Raw genomic sequence first — 13,045 nt, forward strand, 5'->3', positions numbered from 1 at the left:
TGTTTCAAGAGCTCGACAAAAATTCATGAGTGACCCGAAACTGAATCCGGAATCATATTAGGTTTGCGGTGCAAAGATTTATTGACCCCAAAACTGATTTTCTCGGGTAGATTTTGTGTCGGGTCGTGTTGGAAATTTGCTAGTCCTGTCCAAAAGGCATGTTAAATTTTATGCATATTGGTACGAAAAGTCATACGCAAAACAAATAACAAAACGGTGGATTCAATCCTAAAATGAATATGAATATGAATATATGAATAATTTTTAATGCATACATGTAGAACATTAAGCTAGCAAGTGAGGTGGACATTAAAAGCTAATGCACATAATGCGTGATCTAAGATTTAAAAATCTCAAGGGCGGAGACCAAGTTTCAAAAAATCAATTCATCTAATATGATAAATAACTTAAACTAGTCCGGATCCGGCCCGCGCGATGCGGCGGGGGCTATCGGCTTGTGTATTCATGTTTAACGTAGCGTTGTGTATTTACAGAGGGGAAAACGGCCATGTCTTAAGCGCCGTTTTAAATGTCGTTGTCTTAAGCGTTTTTAAAAAGTGTCCGTTTCGAACGTAGTTAGTTTCGTTTTGTTCAAAAAAAATTCGAGTGTAACGGTGCTGTCGGAAAAATTTAACTTGCGGTGAACAGAAAGATACGGGCTGTCGTTGTGTTAAGCGTTTTTTTAAAAAGTGTCTGTTTCGCGTATAGTTAGTCCCGTTGAGTTCGTGAGACTTTTTCGAGTTGAACGGTAGTCTCGGAAAAATTTAACTCGCACCGAGCGAGAAGATAGGGCCCGTTATAAATTTGGGTGAATTAGTTTCTTTTATTTTAATAAAATTATATGTTTACACTTTCTACCCATGAAAAAGTGTAAACTTGAGCGGTTATTGGGTGAATTGAACCGAAGTTAAAGGACCTATTGTAGTGTGACCGCAAACGCAAAATTACAACCGGAAATAACTAAAACTGCACATTTGACCATGTGTTTTAGTATCTGAGGGTTAATTTATAATATATGTGATAAACACTAAATTTTATAGTGCATCACAAAAAGCAACAGTGTATCACTTATATTTCACAAGAAATATTTGGTATAAAAGAGCTTAATTGTCTTCTATGTTTTTACTAATGTCAAAATTATAGTTACAAAAACGCTCGTTCATATGGTTAGACCACTCCTAACCCTCCGTCAGTTTGCAAGGTCAGTCCTTGCTGGCATTTTTTGACGAAAACTGATGGCCGTTAACGTGGCGTCAGTTTTCGTCAAAGAGGGGCGTTAGTCGGGACTGCAACGGAAAAAAGCGTCAGTGGGTGTTGTCGCGGTTTGATTGGGACACGTGTCCTAGCCGTTAGGCAACGGCTTTATAGCCGTTTTTCATATTTTTTTTTCTTTTCCATTATAAATACCAACCATTCATTTCATTTTTACACAAGAAAAAAACAACAAATAACTCTCAATAATTATACATTTTATTCAAAAAAAATTATGGCGTCATATATACTCGCTTCCGATTCTGATTCGAAGGATGTTCATGTTAGGAATAGAGGACGTGATCAAGACGTTGTCACAAGGGAAATAAAAACTGCAAAAATAAAAAACTGGTGGACCCTACTGAAACTGACACTGAAAACTGACATTTTGGGTTTAAAAAGGTCAGAAACTGACACTGGCCAGTCAGAGTCAAATTGCACTTTTTAGCCAAAAAGCGCACCAACTGCCTGTGACGTCACAGTCAGTGTTGGGAATGGTCTTAGAGGCGTTCTTATATTTCAATATTTCTGAATAAAACAACTATAGCTTGACCCGGTTGTTATTAGATGGGCTTTCTGTTATATTCGGCCCAGACCGGCCGACCCGATAGTTGTCATGGTTAGTAACGAAGGAAATGAAATTCACCGTCAATTTTTGAATTACTTAAACTGGTGGATGCGAGTCCGTCACGTCACGTTAACGAAAAGCACAAACAGCTAAAACTATCATCAATGCCTATATATCAAAATTGACGATTTCACACTTTAATTGCCGTCTGCTACTCCCTATAATTATACTTGATTGAAGAAAATTTGTGTTGTGTAAGTAATAATGGAGGAAAAGCTTATGCGTGCGCTTCAGAGTGATGGCTATGGAGGTGGTGTTGCTGGTCTTAAGGTATAATTCTTCCGTGCCAGTTTTTAAACTAATTACTTTACTTGATTGTTGCTTAATTGATGGTTGCTTATTGATCGTTACTTGATTGTATACGGAGTACTATTTCAGACTGCACTAATCTGTTGTTATGCGGTTTCTGAGTTTAGGGTTTATTAATTGGTAAAAAGTAAGGTTATACTACTATTAATTATCTAGAATACACTATGAATATCTGTACATTTTGTTCTATGCTAGGTGTTAGAAATCATTAGATTAGAAGATACAGAGTATATGAAATTTTGCATTGTTTGTGTATTGAATGACTTGGAACATTGAAAACCAATTCTAATGAATTTGAATAATAGAATGGATAATGAGCAACTATATTTAGGCCCCGTTTGGCTCACGGAATCCAATGGGGTTCCGGAATCCAATGGGGTTCTGGAATCCAATAGGATTCTTGCGGAATTGGGATTGAATTCAGACACGACGTGTGTCTAAATCCGTGAGCCAAACGGGCCTTTAGTAACTAGAGAAAGTAAATATTTGCTTATTTTTTGTGATTAATGAATGATCTGAATGAAACTAAATAACCATTTTAACCTTGGGATATACTACTGTAGAATAAGTTAATTACAGTAATTGTTATTTATTATTTAATATATAATATATGTTATAATTCAGTAGGCTTATAACTACCTTTAGTGGTTCTTGACTGTAGAAGGTATATAGAGATAGAGATACTGTAAAACGGAGAAAACAAAGGTTGAACAAAAGGTATGAGTAATTGGTTTTTTATTTATAGAAAAATGTACAATGAGAGTTTGGTGGCATTTGGAATCTAGAGAGAGAGTGTTTTTGTTAACCAAAAAATACATACAATAAACTCTAACTCAACACACCTATTTATACTCAAAAAAATATACTATGCAATATCTATAATAATAATAAAATTATCATCCAATTATTACTTTTATAACACTCCCCCTTGGATGATAATTTTATTAGTGAATAACTAGTACTGCCTCATTAAAAACCTTGCTAAAGAAAACCCTTTGGGATAAAACTTTAGCTAAGGGAAAAAGAGTGCAGCATAGAGTTGACTCCCCCTCAAGTAGGCAACGCCTGAGTTGTTACATCTTCTGAACATGCCTCATGCCAATATTATGAACGTGTGTTCTGAAAATAGCAGTTGGAAGTGCTTTGGTGAAAAGGTCAGCAGAGTTTTTGCTGGACTGAACATATCTCATTTCAATCTGGTTGTCCTTAATGAGATTTTGAGTGTATGAGAAGAATCTAGGGGGTATGTGTTTTGTTCGGTCACTTTTGATATACCCTTCTTTCATCTGTGTTATGCAAGCTACATTATCTTCATAGATAGTTGTTGAACTTTTATTGCGTTCTAGTCCACAAGAATCAGTAATGAGTTGTGTCATTGATCTCAACCAAAAACATTCCCGACTGGCTTCATGTAATGCAATTACTTCGGCATGATTTGATGATGTTGCAACAAGTGTTTGTTTTTGAGAACGCCATGATATTGCGGTACCTCCATTTAGGAATACATATCCATTTTGAGATTTAGCTTTATGTGGATCAGATAAATAACCAGCATCTGCATAACCAACCAAATCTTGTTTTGATTCGTTAGAATAAAATAATCCTAAATCAGTAGTTCCTCGAAGGTATCGAAATATGTGTTTGATCCCATTCCAGTGTCTTTTGGTAGGAGCTGAGCTGAACCTTGCCAACAAATTAACTGCAAAAGAAATGTCAGGTCTTGTACAATTTGTAAGATACATAAGAGCTCCAATTGCACTAAGATATGGTACTTCTGGTCCCAGGATATCTTCATGATCTTCACAGGGACGAAATGGATCAGTGTCAACATTAAGTGATCTAACAACCATAGGAGTACTTAATGGTTTTGCCTTGTCCATATTAAAACGTTTTAAAATCTTTTCAGTATATGTTGTTTGATGTACAAGTAAACCATTAGGCATATGTTCAATTTGTAAACCAAGGCAATACTTGGTTTTTCCGAGATCTTTCATTTCAAATTCTTTCTTTAGAAGTTGAATGGCTTCATGGATCTCTTTATTTGTACCTATGATATTAAGATCATCAACATAAACAGCTATGATCACATATCCGGATGTTGTTTTCTTAATGAAAACACATGGGCAAATAAGATTATTGGTATACCCTTTGCTTATCAAGTAATCACTTAATCGTTTATACCACATACGACCCGATTGTTTCAACCCATATAAAGACCTTTGTAACTTGATTGAGTACATTTCTTTGGGTTTTGCATTGGTTGCTTCTGATACATTAAATCCTTCAGGTATCTTCATATATATATCACTATCAAGTGATCCATAAAGATAAGCAGTCACAACATCCATGAGATGCATTTCTAAATTTTCAGAAACTGCTAGGCTGATTAAGTATCTAAAAGTAATTGCATCCATAACAGGAGAATAAGTTTCCTCATAATCAATTCCCGGTCTTTGAGAAAAACCTTGAGCTACAAGTCTAGCTTTATACCTTGTAACTTCATTTTTCTCATTTCTTTTTCGCACAAAAACCCATCTATATCCCACAGGTTTCACATCTTTAGGTGTGAGAATGATAGATCCGAAAACTTTTCTTTTATTGAGTGATTCAAATTCAGCTCGTATTGCTCCTTTCCAATGATCCCAATCATGTCTATTTTGACATTCCGTGACAGATTTTGGTTCTGGATCATCATCATCATTCATGATGTCATATGCAACATTATATGAAAATATCTCGTCAAGATTTTTCATTTCATTTCGGTTCCATAATATTTTTGAATGTGCGTAATTGATTGAAAATTCCGTATTGACATCATCAATCTCCTCTGCAGAAGGAGTATTGATTTGTAGTTCTTCTTGAACACTTTCTTTTACCTCATTATCAGCTGATTTTCTTTTCCGAGGATTTTTATCTTTGGAACCAATTGGTCTCCCACGTTTCTGGCGTGGCAAAGACTCAAGAATAACATTATTGCCAGTTTTTGGAATTTCAATTCGAGCTGGAGCATTTGCTGCTGGTATATATGATTTAGTCACTCTTTTTGTATCTGTAAATGCATCAGGCAATTTATTTGCAAGTTCTTGCATATGCATTATTTTTGAACTTCGATCTCGCATTCTTTTGTGCGAGGATCAAGATACATTAATTGAGGTTCACACCATGAAACATCATTTTCTTTATTTTTTATTTCTCCCCCTAATCTAGGGAATAATGTTTCATTAAAGTGACAATCAGCAAAACGTGCTGTAAAAACATCACCCGTCATGGGTTCAATATATCTTATTATTGAAGATGTTTCATATCCAACATATATTCCCATCCTTCTTTGAGGACCCATTTTAGTGCGTTGTGGTGGTGCGATAGGGACATAAACCGCACAACCAAATGTTCTAAGGTGGGAAATATTTGGCTGATGACCAAAAGCAAGTTGCAAAGGAGAATATGTATGACTTGCGCTTGGTCTAATGCGAATCAATGATGCAGCATGCAAAATTGCATGGCCCCATACAGATACTGGGAGTTTTGTTCGCATTATCAATGGTCTAGCTATTAGCTGCAATCGTTTAATTAATGATTCAGCTAAACCATTTTGTGTATGCACATGGGCAACGGGATGTTCAACAATAATCCCAATAGACATGCAAAAGTTATTAAATGCTTGAGACGTAAATTCACCGGCATTATCTAGTCTCACCCTTTTAATAGTATAATCAGGGAAATGTGCTCTCAATTTAATAATTTGAGCAAGAAATTTTGCAAATGCCATATTTCGACTTGATAATAGACAAACATGAGACCATCTACTAGATGCGTCTATTAGAACCATAAAATATCTAAATGGTCCACATGGTGGATGAATTGGTCCACATATATCACCTTGAATTCTTTCAAGAAACATTGGTGATTCTTTTTCAACCTTAAGAGGTGATGGTCTTATTATCAACTTTCCAAGTGAGCATGATGTACATGGGATAAGTGCATCATGAGGGATCCTTTGATCCGCCAATGGATGTCCATGTGTATTTTGTATTATTCTTTTCATCATTGTTGATCCTGGGTGACCTAATCTCTCATGCCACAAACTGATCATTACAGGATCACATAATTTTTCTTTAACTACCACATTTACTTCAGGTACATTTATATGTGTATAATGTAAACCAGAATGAAGTCTTGGTAGTTTTTCAATTACACGATTCTTATCAGTGATACTTAAATATTTTTCATTTTCTGTTGTCACTGACTGATAATCATATCCATTTTGGTATATGTCAGAGAAACTTAACAAATTTCTCTTTGACATGGGAGAAAATAAGGCATTATTTATCAGAAAATTCGTACCATTTGGTAACATGAATTTTGCCTTTCCCATTCCTTTTATTAAGTCCACAGGACCTGATATAGTATGTATAGTTCCTTCCGTTGCTTTCAAGTCTGTGAAATATTTTTTAGATTTGAGTATGGTGTGAGTGGCACCACTGTCTGCAATACAAATATCTCCACCATTTGACTGATTTTTTACTCCAGCAGTATACATCATGAACTTCAAAAAAAATATGAGAAACAAATAATGAGTATATAATTCATCAATATATTACATTCAAAACATGTTACAAACGATAGCATATAATAAGGAAATATGTAGTAAACTAGATATGGTGTAGATTGAAAATCTACAACCATTTATTTAACGAGAACATATAATAGGATATCTATATATATATATATATATATATATATATATATATATATATATATATATATATATATATATATATATATATATATATAGATATTAGAAATTTATTCATTAAAGTAGTCACAAGTTGGCTCAGTGATTTTTGTATCACGGTCATCCACAAGATTTGCTTCTTTTCCTTTTCCCTTTAGGGATTCTTGATACCGATTAACAGAATGCTGATTTGTTCGGCAGTTTTTAGACCAGTGGCCAATTTTACCACATCGGTAACAAGAATCTTCAACATTCTTTGAAGAGCCTTCTTCAACATTGTGATTTGTGGGATTGTATGGTGTTTGGATTTTATAATTTTGTGGATTATTATTTCTTTGTCCACGACCACGACCACCACGACCACGACCACCACCACGACCATTACCATAAGGGTGATTTCGAACATAGTTATGATTTTTATTATTGTTATGGTAATTTCCATGATGATGGTTTTGGCCAATATGGCTACGACCTCTTCCACGCCCTCGTCCATGTGCATTTCTTCTTTTATTATTATTATTATTATTGTTAATAACATTAGCTTCAGGAAATGCTAGCGCACCGGTAGGACGAGATTCTTGATTTTTCATCAGTAATTCTTTATTAACTTCTGCAACCAAGAGATAAGTTTGAAGTTTGGAAAAAGTTTTATAATTCTGCAATCTTAAATTTTCTTGCACAGTTATATTTGCAGAATGCATTGTGGAGAAAGTTTTCTCCATCATATCAGCATCACTTATTTCTTGACCACAGAATTGAAGCTTTGAACGGATCTTGAACATGGCCGAGCTGTATTCACTTACCTTTTTGAAATCTTGGAACCTTAGATTTCTCCATTCTTCCCTCGCAGCTGGAAGTAATATTTCCTTTTGATTATCGAATCTACTCTTGATACTTTCCCATAAAACATGTGGATCTTTGATAGTGAGAAACATATGTTTTAAGGTGGTATCAATATGTTTGCGAATAAAAGCAATTGATTTTAATTTATCTTGATCGGAACAAGTATTATTTTCTTTTAAAGTTTCTAGAATACCCAATGATCCAAGATTTATTTCTACGTCCATAACCCATGATGTGTAGTTTGTTCCCGATACGTCTAAGGCATCAAACTCAAGCTTTGATAAGTTTGACATTTTCTATTTTCAGAAAGATGAACAACATAAATCATAATCATAATCATAATATTTTTTTTTTTTCGTAGATAAATAACAACATGCAATTAGAATTAGTTTAGATTCATAAGTAGTAAACAAAGGAATAATGGTATGATTACAAATAATAAAATCATAAGGGAATATAGGTTCATATTATATTATATTATTAATGATATTATTATAATATATATTAAGTTATAATATATATTATTATAATATATTTTTCTTATTTTAACCTTTAAGATTTACTTTTAATAAAAATACAAACTACTTTTCTTATTTTAACTTTTAAGATTTACTTTTAATAAAAATACAAACTACTTTTTTTATTTTAACTTTTAAGATTTACTTTTAATACAAACTATTTTTTCTATTTTAACTTTTAAGATTTACTTTTAATAAAAATACAAACTACTTTTTTTATTTTAACTTTTAAGATTTACTTTTAATAAAAATACAAACTACTTTTTCTATTTTAACTTTTAAGATTTACTTTTAATAAAAATACAAACTACTTTTTTATTTTAACTTTTAAGATTTACTTTTAATAAAAATACAAACTACTTTTTTTTTTATTTTAACTTTTAAGATTATAAATTTAAGAATAAACATTAGTATGCATGAAATAAATAATGATTAATTGCATAAGTAATCATAAATGTTAGATAACATATAAAGACCCCATCGTATTCGTATTGATCGGAATTAATCTCGACCCATGGTACCGTGTTGTCAAATGACGTGTTGCGTACATAAAGTACCGTGTTGTCAAATGACGTGTTGCGTACAATCATGAGGTCTTATTAACATAAATATAAATGTTAGTGAAGTTAATAAGAGTTAGATTACAGAAAATATAATTCAGGTGGTATAACCGACCATATATAACTTAAATAACATAAATATAAATGTTAGTGAAGTTAATAAGAGTTAGATTACAGAAAATATAATTCAGGTGGTATAACCGACCATATATAACTTAAATAACATAAATATAAATGTTAGTGAACATAACTGTAAATGTTAGTATACATAAATAAATGTTAGATAACATAAATGTAAATGTTAGTATACATAAATAAATGTTAGATAACATAAATGTAAATTAGGCGACAGTGTCGACCATATATCATTTAGGTGGTATAACCGACCATATATTAGTTAGGTGGCAGAGCCAACCATATTTAGTATAAATGTTGAGATAATCGTGCTGATAACGTGTTATAATTCAGTAGGCTTATAACTACCTTTAGTGGTTCTTGACTGTAGAAGGTATATAGAGATAGAGATACTGTAAAACGGAGAAAACAAAGGTTGAACAAAAGGTATGAGTAATTGGTTTTTTATTTATAGAAAAATGTACAATGAGAGTTTGGTGGCATTTGGAATCTAGAGAGAGAGTGTTTTTGTTAACCAAAAAATACATACAATAAACTCTAACTCAACACACCTATTTATACTCAAAAAAATATACTATGCAATATCTATAATAATAATAAAATTATCATCCAATTATTACTTTTATAACAATATATAATATGTAATGACTGAGGACTAATTGTCTTAATAATTAATGAATAGTTAACTAACATTTGTTGTCAGTTTTTGTTCTCCATGATTATGAACAATATGATGACATGCATAAATATCAATTCAAACTTGCAGACACAATATATCAGGTCATGCAGTTTTAGTTAACAGGTCATTTGATTTTAGTTTATCGGTGGCTTCTCAAAACAACCATATTACTCTATAATACAATTTGGTTAAGTCAACTAGTGACTTCATTAAACTTACATGCTACCTAAATAATCAACAATTCATATTCAAGTTACTCAATCCAAATTTCGGGCAATTTCATTCTGCAAAATTAGCCATATATTGGGAACTTTGAGCATCACTATGTGTTCCATCACGTTCTTCTTTTACATTCCGTTCGGGTTGTTCATCATTGTCAAAAAGGAAATCTTTGTCGCACTCTGTAAGAAATATATCTTAAATATTTCATTCCGTTATATAATTATTTATTGCAAACAAGCAATCACCACATTTGTTTGCACTGGAAATGAATCAGGAGCCAACAATTAAAGCACATGTACCTAAACAAAGACATATTAACTACATCGCTTAAGATCATTCATCTGTATATAAATTTTTGCTGTTTTCTTAAAAAAATAGCTACATAAAAAGTCTACTTTATTTGGACAAACAACGGCAACAAAATTACTACGAGGAAGTTTGAAAAAGATTCTTCAAAATAACTCGGAGATAGCCATATACGATGAGGATGATGAAGCTTTACACATTTTAATTAAATAAAACATTAACAACTTTAATAGTGAAAAAAAACTGTTCAAACAAAACCCCCATAATAATTAAAAAAAAAAAACTAAAAAAATATACATGTAACAAAAGGTGAACGGAGATGATGAATATGATGGTTGCTGGGAACCACATCAAATTGGAGGAAGGAGATTTACAAGATGTCAACTAATCGATTGATCATGGCGGTCTTTTTCTTTTGTGTGAAGATCGAAGAATGAAAGGTAGAGGTGTCAATAAGTCCTAAAACTTGTGTATACACACAGGCTTAATGAATTTGTATTTGTCAACTAATAAGCAGTTGGCTAACACGGGCTCAATAATTAAGTCCAAAGCAAACAAACCCAAAAGCAACTGAAATAATTCCTTCAGACCATCAATTTAAATAAACGGGCCCTGAGAATGTAATATTATGAGAGTGAGTTTTTGAACAAGATTTTTTATTAACATACAAAGGTTACTTTATATACAATTTTGTAAATTTTGTATTGGTTTTTGTTTTTGTAGCATGTTGAATTGCCTATTCCTAAGCCGGGTAAAGGTGAACTTCTGTTAAAACTTGAGGCAACTAGCATAAATCCAGTAGATTGGAAAATACAAAAGGGCATGCTGCGCCCTTTTTTACCACTCAAAATCCCATGGATACCAGGTGTGTTAGTTAAATTCGTTTTATTTATCGCGCGACTACCTATAGGCCCTGGGCCCTGCATAATTTGCTTATGAAATAATGAATTTTCTTTTCTTTGTTGGAACAGCAACTGATGTAGCAGGAGAAGTGTTAGACGTTGGAGCTGGAGTCAAGAATTTCAAAGCTGGTGATAAAGTTGTGTCCATGCTTAATTCATTTGTAAGTTACTACTTCTTTTCGTTTCCTGAGTGTGACTCCCGATGCTCTTGTTTGGAGATGACAATATGGACCCATGTTGAATGACCCGATTGGGGTATGTTTTTTCCCTAATGAGTCAAATAAAATGAGTCGAATTGGTTGAAAGTTGTTCAAAGTGTATCTGTAAGGCGTAAAACATCTTGAATGCTTTTATTATGGAAAAAACAAAATATATATATATATATATAAATAGTAATCATATTTAACAAACTAACTTGGAAAACTTAAGATGATTTCCTAAAATAAAAACTTATAAGTCCAGATTCTTTTGTGCAGAAAGATGTTTATAATCCTTACCCAACCCACTTATTCAGCCCAAGAACGATATTGTTGAGTCAATCTGACCGTGTTTATTTGTTTGTGATGATTATTTATATTGATCCTGAAACTTACAGAAAGGTGGAGGACTATCCGAGTACGCTGTAAGTAGTGACAAACTGACAGTTTCCAGACCACCAGAAGTATCAGCAGCTGATGGTGCAGGGCTACCTGTAGCTGGCCTTACAGCACTTCAGGCCCTAACCTATCATGGTGGTCTTACCCTTGATAAAACCAGCCCCGCCACCAACATCCTCGTCACCGCCGCTTCAGGCGGCGTAGGCCATTACGCCATCCAACTCGCAAAGCTAAGTAACGCTCATGTTACAGCCACTTGTGGGGCCCGAAACATTGACCTAGTGAAAAGCCTTGGTGCTGATGAGGTTCTTGACTACAAAACTCCACATGGTGCAGCACTAAATAGTCCATCGAATAAGAAATATGATTTGGTGATCCATTGTGCTACACCTATTCCTTGGTCTACTTTTGAGCCGAATCTTGGCCCAAATGGTAAGGTTATAGATATAACGCCGGGCCTGAGTGCTGTTTGGACTGCTGTGGTGAAGAAAGTCACATGCTCGAAAAAGAAACTGGTCCCGATACTTTTGTATCCGAAAGCTAAAAACTTGGAGTACATGGTTGGGTTGGTGAAAGAAGGGAAGATTAAGACTATTATTGATTCTAGATGTCCTTTAAACAAGGCTGAAGAAGCTTGGGCAAAAAGTATTGATGGGCATGCTACTGGTAAAATAATTGTTGAGCCATAGTTTGAATATTTTGATGATTGTATATGATTATATGGTTAATTGGTTTAACTTAAAACTTCGTGCATAATAAATTGTTCATATAAATTTCCAATGTTATAGTGAATTGTGAAACTTGAGTGATACTCTGTGTCATCTGAAAACGGGTAAAATAGTCTTGTGATTCTGTTTATATGATTTTTAAAGAAATGAAGACGCCATTTTTTTTGTCTCAAATACTTGATCATAAAGAAACAAATATAAGACCCACAAATTGGAGACCCAAAAACCGCTCAAAGATAGTTTAATGGTTGGGGCTATGATATCATCACAAGAGGTTTAGGTTCAAACCTCATTAGCAACATATAGTGCGGTTGCCAGAAAAAAGGAACATAAATGGTCACTGGATAATCTGGTTAGATCGCATACATTTTTAAGTACAAAATATTCTCGTTTTTCGGCTAGTTTGAACAATGAAAGCCTCATAAAGAAAAGAAGGAAATTGGAGACAGAGAAATTGGGTCGTTTTCGCTGTAGGTTAAGTTGTGGGTTGTATGTTTTTAGATTCGGTTTGGCTATTGTTATTTAGAGTTTATTGTTGTGTTGCTCTGTTATGCACTTGATTTGTTTCTCCCTTGGATCGTTTCTAGATAGCTTAGGGTAGGTAATTGTTTGGTTTTGTTTTGTGGTTGCAAT

The 13,045-nt window shown here is 33.4% G+C and overlaps 1 protein-coding gene across 1 annotated transcript; it reads left to right on the plus strand.

The window, feature by feature from the left end:
* Positions 1-1,921: 1,921 nt before the first annotated feature.
* On the plus strand, positions 1,922-12,527 carry LOC139879513 (chloroplast envelope quinone oxidoreductase homolog). The gene is made up of 4 exons (XM_071865427.1): positions 1,922-2,149; positions 10,910-11,051; positions 11,158-11,249; positions 11,684-12,527. Exons 1-4 carry the CDS (start codon positions 2,084-2,086, stop codon positions 12,371-12,373), a joined length of 990 nt encoding a protein of 329 aa, XP_071721528.1. The 5' UTR covers positions 1,922-2,083; the 3' UTR covers positions 12,374-12,527.
* Positions 12,528-13,045: the final 518 nt, after the last annotated feature.

This window comes from Rutidosis leptorrhynchoides, chromosome 1, assembly GCF_046630445.1.
Source record: "Rutidosis leptorrhynchoides isolate AG116_Rl617_1_P2 chromosome 1, CSIRO_AGI_Rlap_v1, whole genome shotgun sequence".
NCBI lineage: Eukaryota > Viridiplantae > Streptophyta > Magnoliopsida > Asterales > Asteraceae > Rutidosis > Rutidosis leptorrhynchoides.

Excerpts from the sequence above, each read along its gene's own strand:
- LOC139879513 (XM_071865427.1), top strand. The coding sequence starts at position 2,084 with ATGGAGGAAAAGCTTATGCGTGCGCTTCAGAGTGATGGCTATGGAGGT. Across the intron at positions 2,150-10,909 it reads GTGGTGTTGCTGGTCTTAAG|CATGTTGAATTGCCTATTCC; the intron begins GTATAATTCTTC and ends TTGTTTTTGTAG. Across the intron at positions 11,052-11,157 it reads CAAAATCCCATGGATACCAG|CAACTGATGTAGCAGGAGAA; the intron begins GTGTGTTAGTTA and ends TTGTTGGAACAG.